Source organism: Gadus morhua, chromosome 3 (assembly GCF_902167405.1).
Source record: "Gadus morhua chromosome 3, gadMor3.0, whole genome shotgun sequence".
NCBI lineage: Eukaryota > Metazoa > Chordata > Actinopteri > Gadiformes > Gadidae > Gadus > Gadus morhua.
The window spans coordinates 7,638,462-7,651,206 of record NC_044050.1 but is presented as its reverse complement, the minus strand read 5'-3'; the positions used below and the strand labels follow the sequence as shown (position 1 = coordinate 7,651,206).

At 45.8% G+C, this 12,745-nt stretch overlaps 1 protein-coding gene across 10 annotated transcripts in view; it reads right to left on the bottom strand.

Moving 5' to 3' along the window:
• nfixa (nuclear factor I/Xa) overlaps positions 1 to 12,745 on the bottom strand; it is a 119,159-nt gene that overhangs the window by 77,420 nt on the left and 28,994 nt on the right. For 5 of the 10 annotated variants that reach the window (XM_030351377.1, XM_030351376.1, XM_030351381.1 and 2 more), the window contains exons 2-3: positions 12,350 to 12,475; positions 7,018 to 7,549 (exon numbers count right to left, since the gene is read on the bottom strand). In XM_030351377.1, coding sequence (XP_030207237.1) covers positions 7,018 to 7,549; positions 12,350 to 12,475 — 658 coding nt within the window. Of the gene's footprint in view, positions 1 to 7,017; positions 7,550 to 8,478; positions 8,777 to 12,349; positions 12,476 to 12,745 lie in introns of those variants that run through there. The other 5 variants (XM_030351378.1, XM_030351379.1, XM_030351385.1 and 2 more) reach the window with 2 other exon arrangements.

The window sequence follows — 12,745 nt, the reverse complement described above, 5'->3', positions numbered from 1 at the left end:
AAATACTAATTCTAACATCTTATTGATATTTAAATCAAAAAGTTATGCATAAAATGAATACAAATTCAAAAAAGCACATTAATTAGGTTGGGCAAAATTATAAAAAAAGTACATTTGGCTGCAGAGATATGTGGTCGATATGACCTTCACTCGAGAGCTTTAGAAATTCCTATTCTGTCAAGGAAGCCATAATTCAATATAATGAGTGTTGTATCCAAGGTGAATAGCACATGGCAAAAACTTAAGCAAATGAAGAAAACATGTGCGGCACTTATTATTTTATACAGGGTTATATGATCTCTCTCTCGTGTCAAAGAAATAAAAAAGTCTGTGGAAAATGAGCCAAACTCCCGTCTGTGCGGATTTTTAATAGCTTAGCAACGTCTCGTGTTTAATGTTTATCACCAAATAACACCTCTTTAAAATAGCAAAATAAATAAATAAACCTTAAAGAAATCCAGTTCCCAGCTCCTTTCAATGCAAAAGTAGAACGATCTAACGACAAAACCTTTGTTTTCAGCTTGACAGAAGAAACTTCTCTGTTTCGAATAACGTGTTTACCACGTCTCTCCATCACTGGAGCTCTACACACAGAAGCACAGGTCTCTCTCCTAAACATTGTGTATGTTAAGGACAGAGACGCCCAAACAAAAGGTCAGTGTTTAATAGTTTGATAACAGAGTTTAATACCACACCCAACATACCAACACTTTAAACAGTGAATTGCCCTCTTGGAGGTTTTCTATGTATTATAATAATAATAATTATCTTATGAAGTCTGCTAGTATCATATTTCCATATAAGTGATTGTGTTTGTGTTTGTGTGTGTGTGTGTGTGTGTGTGTGTGTGTGTGTGTGTGTGTGTGTGTGTGTGTGTGTGTGTGTGTGTGTGTGTGTGTGTGTGTATGTACAGTATGTATATGCATGTGTGTGTGTTGGTGTGTGTGCCTCTGTGCGTTTGAAGGCATGTGTGTGTGTGTGTGTGTGTGTGTGTGTGTGTGTGTGTGTGTGTGTGTGTTGGTGTGTGTGCCTCTGTGCGTTTGAAGGCATGTGTGTGTGTGTGTGTGTGTGTGTGTGTGTGTGTGTGTGTGTGTGTGTGTGTGTGTGTGTGTGTGTGTGTGTGTGTGTGTGTGTGTGTGTGTGTGTGTGTGTTTCTGTGCATGTGTGTATGTGTATGTGTGTGTGACTGAAAATTCATGTTTGGTCCAGAGCCCTCTTGGCCGTCTAAATGCTCTGGTCTCCTAATGCCCAGAGTTGTCTCCTCTGAACCCGAGCAGAGAGCTGGATTAAACTCTGTGATGTGGTGTCCCTGACCCACCCTGCATGATCTGTACGCTGTTCTATACATCACATAAATATCTATCACATTGTGTATTAGCTGTGTGTAGTAGCTGGATGGAAAAGCTTAAACATTGGGCTTTTGAAGAAAAGTAAAGAAGTAATTTGCTGCGCACCCCGCACAATATTGAAACACAACGTTGAAAAGAGCAAGATCGTGTTTTAATGTTTGGCAGAGCGGAAAAAAGAGATGGGAACTTTAAATCAGCGATGCTGGTGCTGCTAAAAACAAGACTTGAATTTCAACCCTCTTCTCTCTCTCCGTGTTGTTATCCTATGCATCTACAATCTGAAGATGAACTGACAAGCATCTACCTCACACACACACACACACACACACGCACACACCCAGTCCACTCAGCTTTGGCAACTTTATGGCTGAAATTAACAACAGATCATTTTTGGGGGAAATTTGGTGAAAGTGGGAGCGGAGGCCTGGTGAGTCCATCAGCCTCTCCCTCCACAACTCAACAGCTCCAGCACCTTCCATCATGTCATTCATGACCAACAGAGGGGCTTCCTCTCTCTCTCTCTCTCTCTCTCTCTTCCTCCCTCTCTTCCTCCCTCTCACTCTCTTCCTCTCTCTCAAATCCATACATCTTTCCATCTGTACATTCGTGAACGTAAATCTAAATCAAGGGGACTTTCCTGGTCAGGAAAGATACAAGGATTTTCACTTGGCGGGTTCTCTGGATGTAAGGACAGGGAGCTCAAGAATGGTTCTCCTTTTTTTTTCTCTGTCTCTCTCTCCCTTTTTTTCTGTCTCTCCTTCTTTCGCGAGCCCCGTCTTTTCTCACAGTGGCGTCCAAGCCGTGACGGTCTCTGCCGGCGAGGAGGGGAGCGGGAGGGGGATCTGGCAGCAGGAGGCGCCGCGTCTGGGGTGAGGCGGTGGTAGGAATAGGCACAGAGAGCACATTTCACACCTCCCTCCGAATGACTGCAAATTTCCTGTATTCCGCTAGTGATTGGAAACATACTCAAAACATCTTTTCGCGATTACGCTTTGTATGAAAATATAGAGGGTTCTTTTTTGGTACAAATCTTTTTTGCGGCGAAAGGGATCCAAAATATGAGTAAGATGGAGTGCACTGAGCTAACCTTGGACAGCGATTTGAGTCGCCGTGATTTTATTTTATTTAATTTTTCTCCTTTTCAATAAGTCAGCAGAGTGGGCTGATTTAAGCCGAAACAGAGCGAGGCTATAAATCAAATAGGCTGCGATGATGTAAAGCAGGCGAAATTAACTCTCCACAGATGGTACGGCGCTGGTCGCTGTCGCCAAGCAGGAATTTCCACAGAAGCCACATTAATATTACACACAAAGAGGAGAAAAAAGAAGACAAAAAACGAATAATAATAACCCTGCTCTGAGTGAAGAAGCACCATTCTGTGTGTGTTTACAGCAGCCGAGCCAGAGGGACGGACCCCGCTAGCGTGTGGCTTCCTGGCACCACACTCAGGTCCCGGGGCCAACAGATCACTATCTCCCTAATAACATCAGTCACTCGCGGTAATAAAACGCTAAAAGTAATGCGCCGAAAATAATGTGCTGCTCACTTAGGTGACCCCCTAGCCACGTGGGCTGTGCTGGGGCCCACACCTCTACTCCCCCTCCTGCTCCTCCTGAGGCTCCTGGCTGCTACCCTCCACAGGGCTTTGTCCGGGAGGAAGGCACCGTGTCATGCTAGCCGGGTTGTGGTCTTTCTAGGGTTCGAGGCCGTGAAAAAGGTTGCGTGTGGTTTGGCTGATACGACCAATATTTGTTATGCTTTGCCAATGAGACGGCTTCCGTGGATTTGGCTAATAGTTAGCTTGCTAGCTAGCTTGCTATAGCCAAGTCTGGCTGGCTGGCTGGCTGGCTGGCTCTATTGCTTCCACTGATGGTGAGCCCTGAGATTCCCCATTGCATCATTCGCCACTCTGCCGTAAACAAAACACAAGACATCTTCCACTCCTTCCCACAATAACGGCAACATGCACCCTCTGCCAGACTGAACAATCCCTGTTTCCGCAGCTCTTCCCCCTGCACCCTGTGTCTCTCCCTCTTGCCTTCGACGTGCCTCTCTTCCTCTATCAGCCTCCTACAGAACAAACAAAGGGGATCATGGGAGGCTCTACCTCAGTGAGAGCAACAATGAGGTTGATGTTTAAGGAGACAAAACAAGTGTGCTGAGGATCAGAGGGAGGGAGAGGAGGGGGAATACAAACGCGCTAAAGAGCGACACAAACGCAAGAACCAAACAAAAAAACTAACAATGAGGGCTTCTCTCGCTCTGTCTGCAACACCAAAGGAACCGTTGGCACGCAGCATGGTGGAAAAGTACATGGTGGGAACAACGTAGTCTAAACACACACACACACACACACACACACACACACACACACACACACACACACACACACACACACACACACACACACACACACACACACACACACACACACACACACACACACATTTCTTAATACTTTCAATCCCTCCCCTCTCTCCCTTTCTCTCTCTCACCCTCTCTGAGATCTCCACCAAGCATGTAGAGCAGAACCTTCTATCTGGAGGTGGGTAAGTGTTCAGAGTGCCCACTGGGTCAGCTAGATAAGACGTGACAAGACAAAACCCGTTCTCCACCAGGCCTGACCTGGGCTTCAGCCAGCTCCAACACACCGTCAGCCTGTTGTGCCGTCAGCCAAAGCACAGTACGCATGACTGTGGTGAAGTGGCACATAAAAATGATATAGTGACATAACAGGGCATATGGATGAGTGGATGGACTAAAGGAGCCGACTATAGAACAATCACACTTTAACTAAAGCTGTCTTTTGTATGTAATATTTGTAAAAGAGACCAAAAAAAGATATTTAAAAGTGTTCCTTTAACTGATTGATATAAATATCAAATGTCTTAAATGCTTATGATGTGTAATTGAGCGAGTGTGTGTGTGTGTGTGTGTGTGAGCTTGTTTGAATCCATCGCTATGTCAATAAAAAAAATATATTTTTCGATATCACAATTATCAATGAGAGTAGGGAAAATCACAGTGATCGAAAAAGAGACAATTTTACTCAGACTGCTAACTGAGAAAGAAAATGTTGTACACCCTACTGAGACAGAAAATGTTGAGCAACATTCTGAGAAAGAAAATGTTGAACACCCTACTGAGGAAAAAGCCACACTAGATTGTTGTCCGCGATTGCCTGGCAATTTTTTATTGAAATTCTGAATAGAATTACAAATATAATGTAGATGTATTTGATATAATGGCATAAAATATTTTATTTCCATTCTGTTTTGGAGTTAATGTATAAATATTTCAATAATGCATTTATACCCCATTGCTAAATAAACCAAGAAAATGATCCACAATTTAAAATGACCAGGAAGAACACCTCAAAATAAATGAATGTTGTGACGATGTCATTAAAATCAACGATAATAACATAATACAATGATAAAAAAAGCGGTTGTAGCTTGAATTAGTGGTACTGATATAAAATAAGTAAATAACGTTGCGTTACTAGGTAATGAAGTGTGCGCTAACACACAACACAGCCTCCCTGAGGCCTTCTGTTTATCATAGTAGCAGACAGGCCAGCGCAGCCAGACTGGACCTACTGCCAGGCTGTAGCCGGGCCGCACAAAGACCTTGCCCCCGTCTACGGCCCCGTCTGTGAGTGTGTGTGTGTGTGTGTGTGTGTGTGTGTGTGTGTGTGTGTGTGTGTGTGTGTGTGTGTGTGTGTGTGTGTGTGTGTGTGTAAGAGAGCGAGATAGAGAAAGAGAGACAGGTGCAGGAGCGCTTGGTTATATTCAAATTAGTGTAGATATTTGGGCATCATTTAGTGTGTTTGAAGAACAAATCTGTTTTTATTGTATGTGTGTGTGTGTGTGTGTGTGTGTGTGTGTGTGTGTGTGTGTGTGTGTGTGTGTGTGTGTGTGTGTGTGTGTGTGTGTGTGTGTGTATGTGTGTGTGTGTGTGTGTGTGTGTGTGTGTGTGTGTGTGTGTGTGTGTGTGTGTGTGTGTGTGTGTGTGTGTGTGTGTGTGTGTGCCGAAACTGGGTGACTCCAGAAATGTTCAGTTGAGATAATATTAGGTTGTTTGTATGTGTGTGTGTGTGTGTGTGTGTGTGTGTGTGTGTGTGTGTGTGTGTGTGTGTGTGTGTGTGTGTGTGTGTATGTGTTAGTGTGTGTTTGTGTGTGTGTTTATATTTTTGTCGCCAGTCAATGGCGAAGCACAGTGTGTTTTGAAGGTTTTGGCCATAACAGTGTTGAATTTTAGAGAGAGAGTAAGAGAGATAGAGAGAAACAGCAAGAGAGCGAGAGAGAGAGAGAGCGATCAGTGTTTTTGGCCAGGTTTTAAAAATCTACAACAGGGCCAGTGTGTTGGCTACACGTCCAGCGACAGTACACACACTTCGCTGAACTGCAGCAGCGGCTGGCCGTGTGTGAGTGTGTGTGTATGCGTGAGTGTGTGTGTGGGGGATCACGTATGTGTGTATCCGTGATGTTTGGCTGAATCCAACTGTATCTATGATAATGTTTGGCCGAGAGCATGCACTGTGGCTGTTGGCTGTGTGAGTGTCCGCAGCACACCAAACGCTCTTTGGCTAAAAGTACACGACAGACTTTTTGTGTTGTGCTCATGCCTTGTTTGTTGGTGGTTATTTAGTTGAATATAAGTATATTTAACCCCTTTTTGAATGTGACCATGACTGAAATGCTAACTATGAGAGTACAGGATTGTATGACTATGCATGCGTTTGACTTTAGGGTTGAACACAAACACACACACATACACATACACACACCACTTATGACCGAGCCAATCTCTCAGCACTAAATAGTTGCTTTAAAAAGCCATAAAGCTACAACAAGGTTTAAAAAAAAATTCTATGCCATAGGAACACATTCTTACAGCGTGCAACACAGAGACAATATCTGTTCTTAAAAGTGTATGTCCGTATGCAGTGTAATAATGTGACGCACAAATACAAGCCAGAGCATCAGCCAAATGTCTTCTTAATATACGTATTTACTTCATATCTGCTTTTGAAGATGTGAGAAAATAATTAAATATTAATTAAAAAGCAATGTACATTTTATATAATCTACTATGTTTAACATCACTTCATAATTCATTAATTCATTAATCAATTAATAAGTCAATTATATTAATTGAAAACTTAATAAAATTTATAAAACAAAATATTTATGTCTTGTTCTTTATTGTTGTTCCAAATGTCTTTGACGGGTTTAATAAACAAGTGGTTTAAATAAAGTGCTACCATCTGATATGAATAAATATGTGTATATTTGTGTATGCATGCGTGTGCATGTTTGTACCCAGGTTTATATGTCTTATGTCGACATATATGTGTGTGTGTGCATATGTTTGTATCTAGGTTTATATGTCTTATGTCGACATATATGTGTGTGTGTGTGTGTGTGTGTGTGCGTGTGTGTACCAAGGTTTCTATGTCCTACGTTGACATATGTTTGTGTGTGTGTGTATGCGTGTGTCTGCGTGTGCCTGTATGTGTATGTATATGTTTGTGCGTGTGTGCATGAAAATATCAGGAACACACACACGTCACACACACGTCACACATGCTACTCTCGTGCGCACATCCCCCCCCCGCACATGACACAGCTGCTATCCCTCAATAGGAGGTGGTAGGGCCACGTACCTGGCGTGTGGACGAAGTAGGCCAGGTAGAGGTCCAGCTCCTTCACCGACACCCCGATGTGATGGGGCTGGACGCACAGGCCGTGGTTGGAGCACTGGGGCGACTTGACCAGCCGTTCTCCGTCCGTGCTCTCCAGAGGGCTGCCCTTGAACAGGATCACCATCACCAGGTCCAGCCGCCACACCTTGTCTGCCTGCCGCAGGCAGTCGATACGCCGGATCTTGCCCTTCTGGTCGGGGTTGGACAGCACGCAGCACGGGGCCTTCTTGCCCGTGATGGTGAGCACAAAGTCCTCGCGGAACTCGGGCCGGATGTCCTTGCGCAGCTTGGCCAGCAGGCGCGACGCCCACTTCTGCTTGATCTCGGGCTTCTCGCCCAGCAGCTCGTCCTTGACCGCACGCTCTTCCTCCTTGGACATGCGCTTCTCGTGCTTCTTGAAGTACTTGCGCTTGCGGGCCTGCAGGTTGAACCAGGTGTAGGCGAAGGCACGGACGTGGGGCAGCAGGGCCTCGATGAAGGGATGGAACTCATCCTGGATCAGGGAGGAGGAGGACAGAGAGGACGGGGGCAGGGTGGAGGAGGAGGTGTGGGCGGGGGCCAGGCAGGCCGACACAGAGGAGAAAGAGGGGGAGAAGGGGGGTGAGAACGACGGGGAGAGGGGGAGTGGGGGAGAAGAGGGGAAGAGAGAGGAGAAGCAGTTAGTGCCGGCGCGCAGCATGGAGAAGCTGCGCCTGCTCTGTGAGAACAGAACGAGAGAATGTGCGAGAGGTGCCCGAGAGAGAGAGAGCCAGAAGGAGAGAGAGAGAGAGAGAGAGAGAGAGAGAGAGAGAGAGAGAGAGAGAGAGAGAGAGAGAGAGAGAGAGAGAGAGAGAGAGAGAGAGAGAGAGAGAGAGAGAGAGAGACAGGGAGAGAGAGAGAGAGAGAGTGAGAGAGATGCAGTGAGAGAAAGAGAGGCAGAGAGAGGGGGTAGAGAGAAAGAGAAAGAGGGAGAGAAGAGACAACACTCCCAACAAAATACAGACGTTACAGCGAATTATAAAATGTCCTCGCTGCAATACAACACAACACTGTTGGCAAACAGGAAGCAAAAAAAAATATATATTTTAACAATTACAGCCACTGTGAATATGCTGTTGAAAGTCTTATTATTAAGTATTTTTCTTAAAATATATATATATATTCAGGAATACATTTGCTTAAAAAAACCTTTTACTGAGAAAGCATCTAAAGCTGGAGTGAAAGAATGCATGTTTTTCTAACACCGAAAGCACAAAAGACATTCACTTCTATGACAACTCTGAATTATAAAGAAAGGCAAAAATGACGAAAAGCCATTGGAGAGTACATTTATCCTCTAAATGCAAATTGCAAAATTGCAATGTTCAGAATTATCCTCAAATTGCATTGTGTTGTTATGAATAAGAAAATAAGATGGAGATACAACATTAACCAGGTATTTACCATTTCTCTCTCTCATCATAAACTCAGCCCTCCGTGTATAAAGAAACCCAAAAAGGCTCCAATTGTTCAGCGACTGATGTGGGTCAGAACCACCGCAACAAGCGATCAAGTAATTGCAGAAAACTAAAGAGCAAAAAAATAACTCGCTGGTTGAGTGGGTGGTGGGGGGTGGGTGCTCATATGAGTGGGGGAAAAGTGTAATACCGGAACCAAAACACAGGAGGTACTCTCACAGCAACGGCTCGAGAGGTGCCATTCCCAAGCACCCAAGAAGAAGAAAACAGAAAAGTTCAACAGCCTCTTTTTCCGAAGTAGAGGTTGAAGTATGGAAAAGAAATTCGATAAATACAGAAAATATAGAAATAGAAAAAAAAATCCAAGAAAATTCTTGCAGGATTTCTAAAGTGAATAGATTCTATTGAAGAAAGAAAAACAAGTGAGGAAAAAAAAAAGGCTTGGCAAAGCACGGCGCGCTACCGGTTCAGTCCGGTAGGTTCCGCGTAACGACTCACGGCAAGGGATTGACAGATTTGGACGGGGGGGAGGGAGTAGGGGAGGGGGAGGGATGGGGTGGGGGTGGGGGTGCACCAAACGCGGAAGAAGAAGAAGAGAAGAGAGTACCCCCCCCCCAAAAAAACACAACAACAAAACAAGAGGACCGAATCAATGTTGGACGGGCTACACGACCGCTGGCAGACCAGAGTGAGGCTTCTCTCTCGCTGCTCTCTTTCTCTCCAACTCTCTCTCTCTCTCTCTCCCTCCCTCTCTCTCTGTTTCCCTCCACTTGCCTTTCCCTAACCATTGAGTGAGTCTGTGCCAACACGCAGAGGGCCCACCTATTTGGCACCGACTCTCAAAAAGCCCAGCCAATGCGCACGCTCCTACCACTGAAAGGGAGGGAAGGGAGGAATGGCAGAGGAGAGGGGGGGAGAGAGAGAGAGAGAGAGAGGTGGGGGGAGACTTGAGGTTGGGGTGTTGTTGGGCTGGTTGCTGGGTGGGTGCGTGGGTTGGCTGGTGGGTTGGTATAGTGGAAAAATAGAGTGAGAAAAAAAGAGCGAGAAAATGAGCGAGCCCTCGCATGGACTGAGCAAGTGAATGAGCAAGCCACTAAGGCAGGGAGAGAGAGGGAGAGAGAGAGAGAGAGAGAGAGAGAGAGAGAGAGGGAGAGAGAGAGAGGGAGAGAGAGAGAGAGGGAGGGAAGAATTTAATAGGGTCGTTATGTGTGTGGCACAGACAGCAGGCACACCATTAGCAAGACAACTTCCCAATCTATTAATTTTAGGATTCGTTTTACAAGCACGCCATCGAGACCGTCGCCACCTTCCACACTTCCCCTTCCTCTTCCTACATCTCTTCCTTCGTCACCAGCGTGGTTGCTAAGCAGCCTATAAAACAACACCCTCTGCCTCCTCCCCTCCCGCTCCCCACCCGCGTCACACTACCTTGGCACGGGATGGCATGAGAAAACGCAGGCCCAAAATCCCACCAGACCCTCAGACCAGCAGCTGTTCCTGGGTTTAACACACAAAGCGAGGAGGACAACGACCACGCTGCCTGTGGCCCCGCCCCCTCTATATAGCTTGAGAAGCTGTGCCTTTTAGGCAGTCGGTCAGAGACCAATACATATGTATTCATGTAAACAAATCAAAGTATATACAAATGTAGAAATACGTCCATACAGCACACACTCCTTAACACAGTGTTGGATTGTCACCCTTCCAGTATCAGAGTAACACGTCTCTCCATTCACATCGTCTGAACGACAGCATCGACCTGTGCCGTGTATGAAAAGGAATTATGGGGGTATTGTGTAGCCTGGAAGACACACACAGACAGATACAAACAGCTAGCTGATGGATCTGGCTCGGGCAGTAGGAGCTGCCATGTGACTGGGGGTAGTGGGGAGTGTGAGCGCACCACAAAGACCAGAGTCCCCCCCCCCCCCCCCGCTTGGCAGCCGGGACCTGCAGCACTGGCCCAGGCCCCCCCCCCCCCCCTGAATGACTGTAGAGCCTGCCTGCTGGTGGCTGACTGCACTGGCTGCAGAGTGACTGGCTGGCACACTGTGCGCTCTGGACGGCTGGATGGTTATTTGACTAGCTGGCGGGCCGCGTGAATGATTGGTTGACTATCTGGCCCCCGAGAGGTGGTTGGCCGAGGGGCCGCCGGCCCGGCTAGCGGGTTGGCCGTGGTGAGACTACCTGGCTGGCTGGCTTACCAGTGGCTGGCTAGCTGGCTAACTGGCTAACCAGCCGGGTCCCAGAGTAAGACTGGGGACCGAGGACGGGGAGGTGGAGCCCGCCTGCAGCCAGCTGAGGCCTGGCTGGTGCCAGTCATGTGCGGGGAAACACCTGAGTTCACATGCTGAACACCACGCTCAGAATGCGACCAGCAAAGAGGAAATGGGTCCAATATTAAGGGCAGACAGGATGAGGGATTTGAATTAGAGTGTGTGCGTGTTTGTATTCGATGTGTGTGTGGGTGTTGGTGATCGTGTGCGTGTGTGCGTCCGCATGTGTGTTTGTGTGTTAACTAATTTGAGTTGAACTGAACAGTTTTTCCCAAAATCTATTATATATAATGTCTCCTGTCTAAATATTGTTATGAAGGGGGCAATAATTAAAAGTAGAACTATGAGTATGTTTGTTAGAAGTTGAAATTAAACAATGGATTTGAAGCTAAAACAAGAACGGAGACAGAAAATATATATATCGTATGTCCTCACATGAATTTACAAAATGTAACTATAGGCCTACATTTTAATTGATGTCTCTGTGTTTTATGTATTTATTTGTGTATCTTTAATACAATGATTTGTAACTATAAAGGTTTATTTATTCACGTTTTTCTGTAATATTGAACTAATATTATTTAAGTAGGATACATTCAAATATGATTAAGATCTAAAAGCAAAAGACAGCAAATACTTTAGTGGCTATGGTTCGTCACTGTCTTTTGATTTGATATTGAGCCGATTTTTTTAATTGAATGAAGTAATGGTATCGACAGAAAATGAACCACGTGGCTTTATGCTGGTGTGTAGGTGTGATTGTTTGAGTGACAGCACATCTTATCTCTGCGTACCACGCTCTCCCATCTATAACGGTGACCTTCGGTCGACCGGCACCGCGAGACAATCTGGCCAGCTGAAGGCCTGGGATATAGAAAGGCCCGGAGAAAAGAATGAAAGCTGCCTCGGTTTTAAGAGGCTGAATTGTAAGAATTGTAACAAGGAGGAGAGACACAAAGAGATCGTTAATCCAGAGTAAAATCTGTGGACTCTGCGGAGCCACAGGCCAAGCCTACATCAAGTGACGGTTTGATAAAAAAAAAAAAAGCCCACATGATTTGGGACACAGGCCCGACAGTTTTTATTCAGACACGGGCAGATGATAAGTCCAGACTCACGTAAAGGTGTCACAAAAGGTCACCTTTTACTGGCATCGCTGGGGCTGTGGCTTCAACAGGCCTGCCTCTGAGAGGCCCGCATGGTCAAAGGTTTCGTATTTGCCTTATGGATTCATTTCTATATTTTGATGGATCGCGAAGGGTTGTCCTTAAGTCCAGACAATGTTGACTACTAAAACGAGTAAGCTATAATCAACATCCATTTGAGGGGAAACCTTTTCAGGAGCTGTTTCAGCCGTGCAACGGAGTTGCCCAATTCAAAGGAACAAAAGCGAACGCGTTAAACCCATTCAATTAAATCCATGTATTTGGCAAAATTATAATAGATTCTCTAAAGTGAGAGTTATCTTCAAATGAGCACCTAGCCACGGGTCTTAACAAGCATGAACGCTTTACTGAAAAATCAAGTGGCATTAAGCAAAACGTGTCCGTCGGTCTACACTTCAGGCTGTCACATAAATACCTCAGAATAGTGCTCGCTGAAGAGGGGAAGCCACCTTTCAGTGTGACTTGTTGAATTGTCCTCCCTCCCAGTCTGTAGGCCTACACGTCGGTTCGCCCGTTGGGTTGGGTATGCGTATGGTGGATGCTAAATAAAAAGTTGCAAAATGCATGTGCTTATTAATCTAGATATCTACTCCGTTAAGACGGGGAGCTGCGCTATAAACACCGAACCGAGCAGAGAGTCGAGCAGAGGCCCGGCGCGAGGGCGACGAGCAGCCAAATAGGTCAGCTCCTCCCGCGACCTCAAAACTAAAACACTCCTTCCCGCTCTGGACTCGGTTCAACCATAGAGGAACGTTAAACGCGTCCTTTAGCTCTGCAAATGAGAGAGAGAGAGAGGGGGGACGATTAAAGT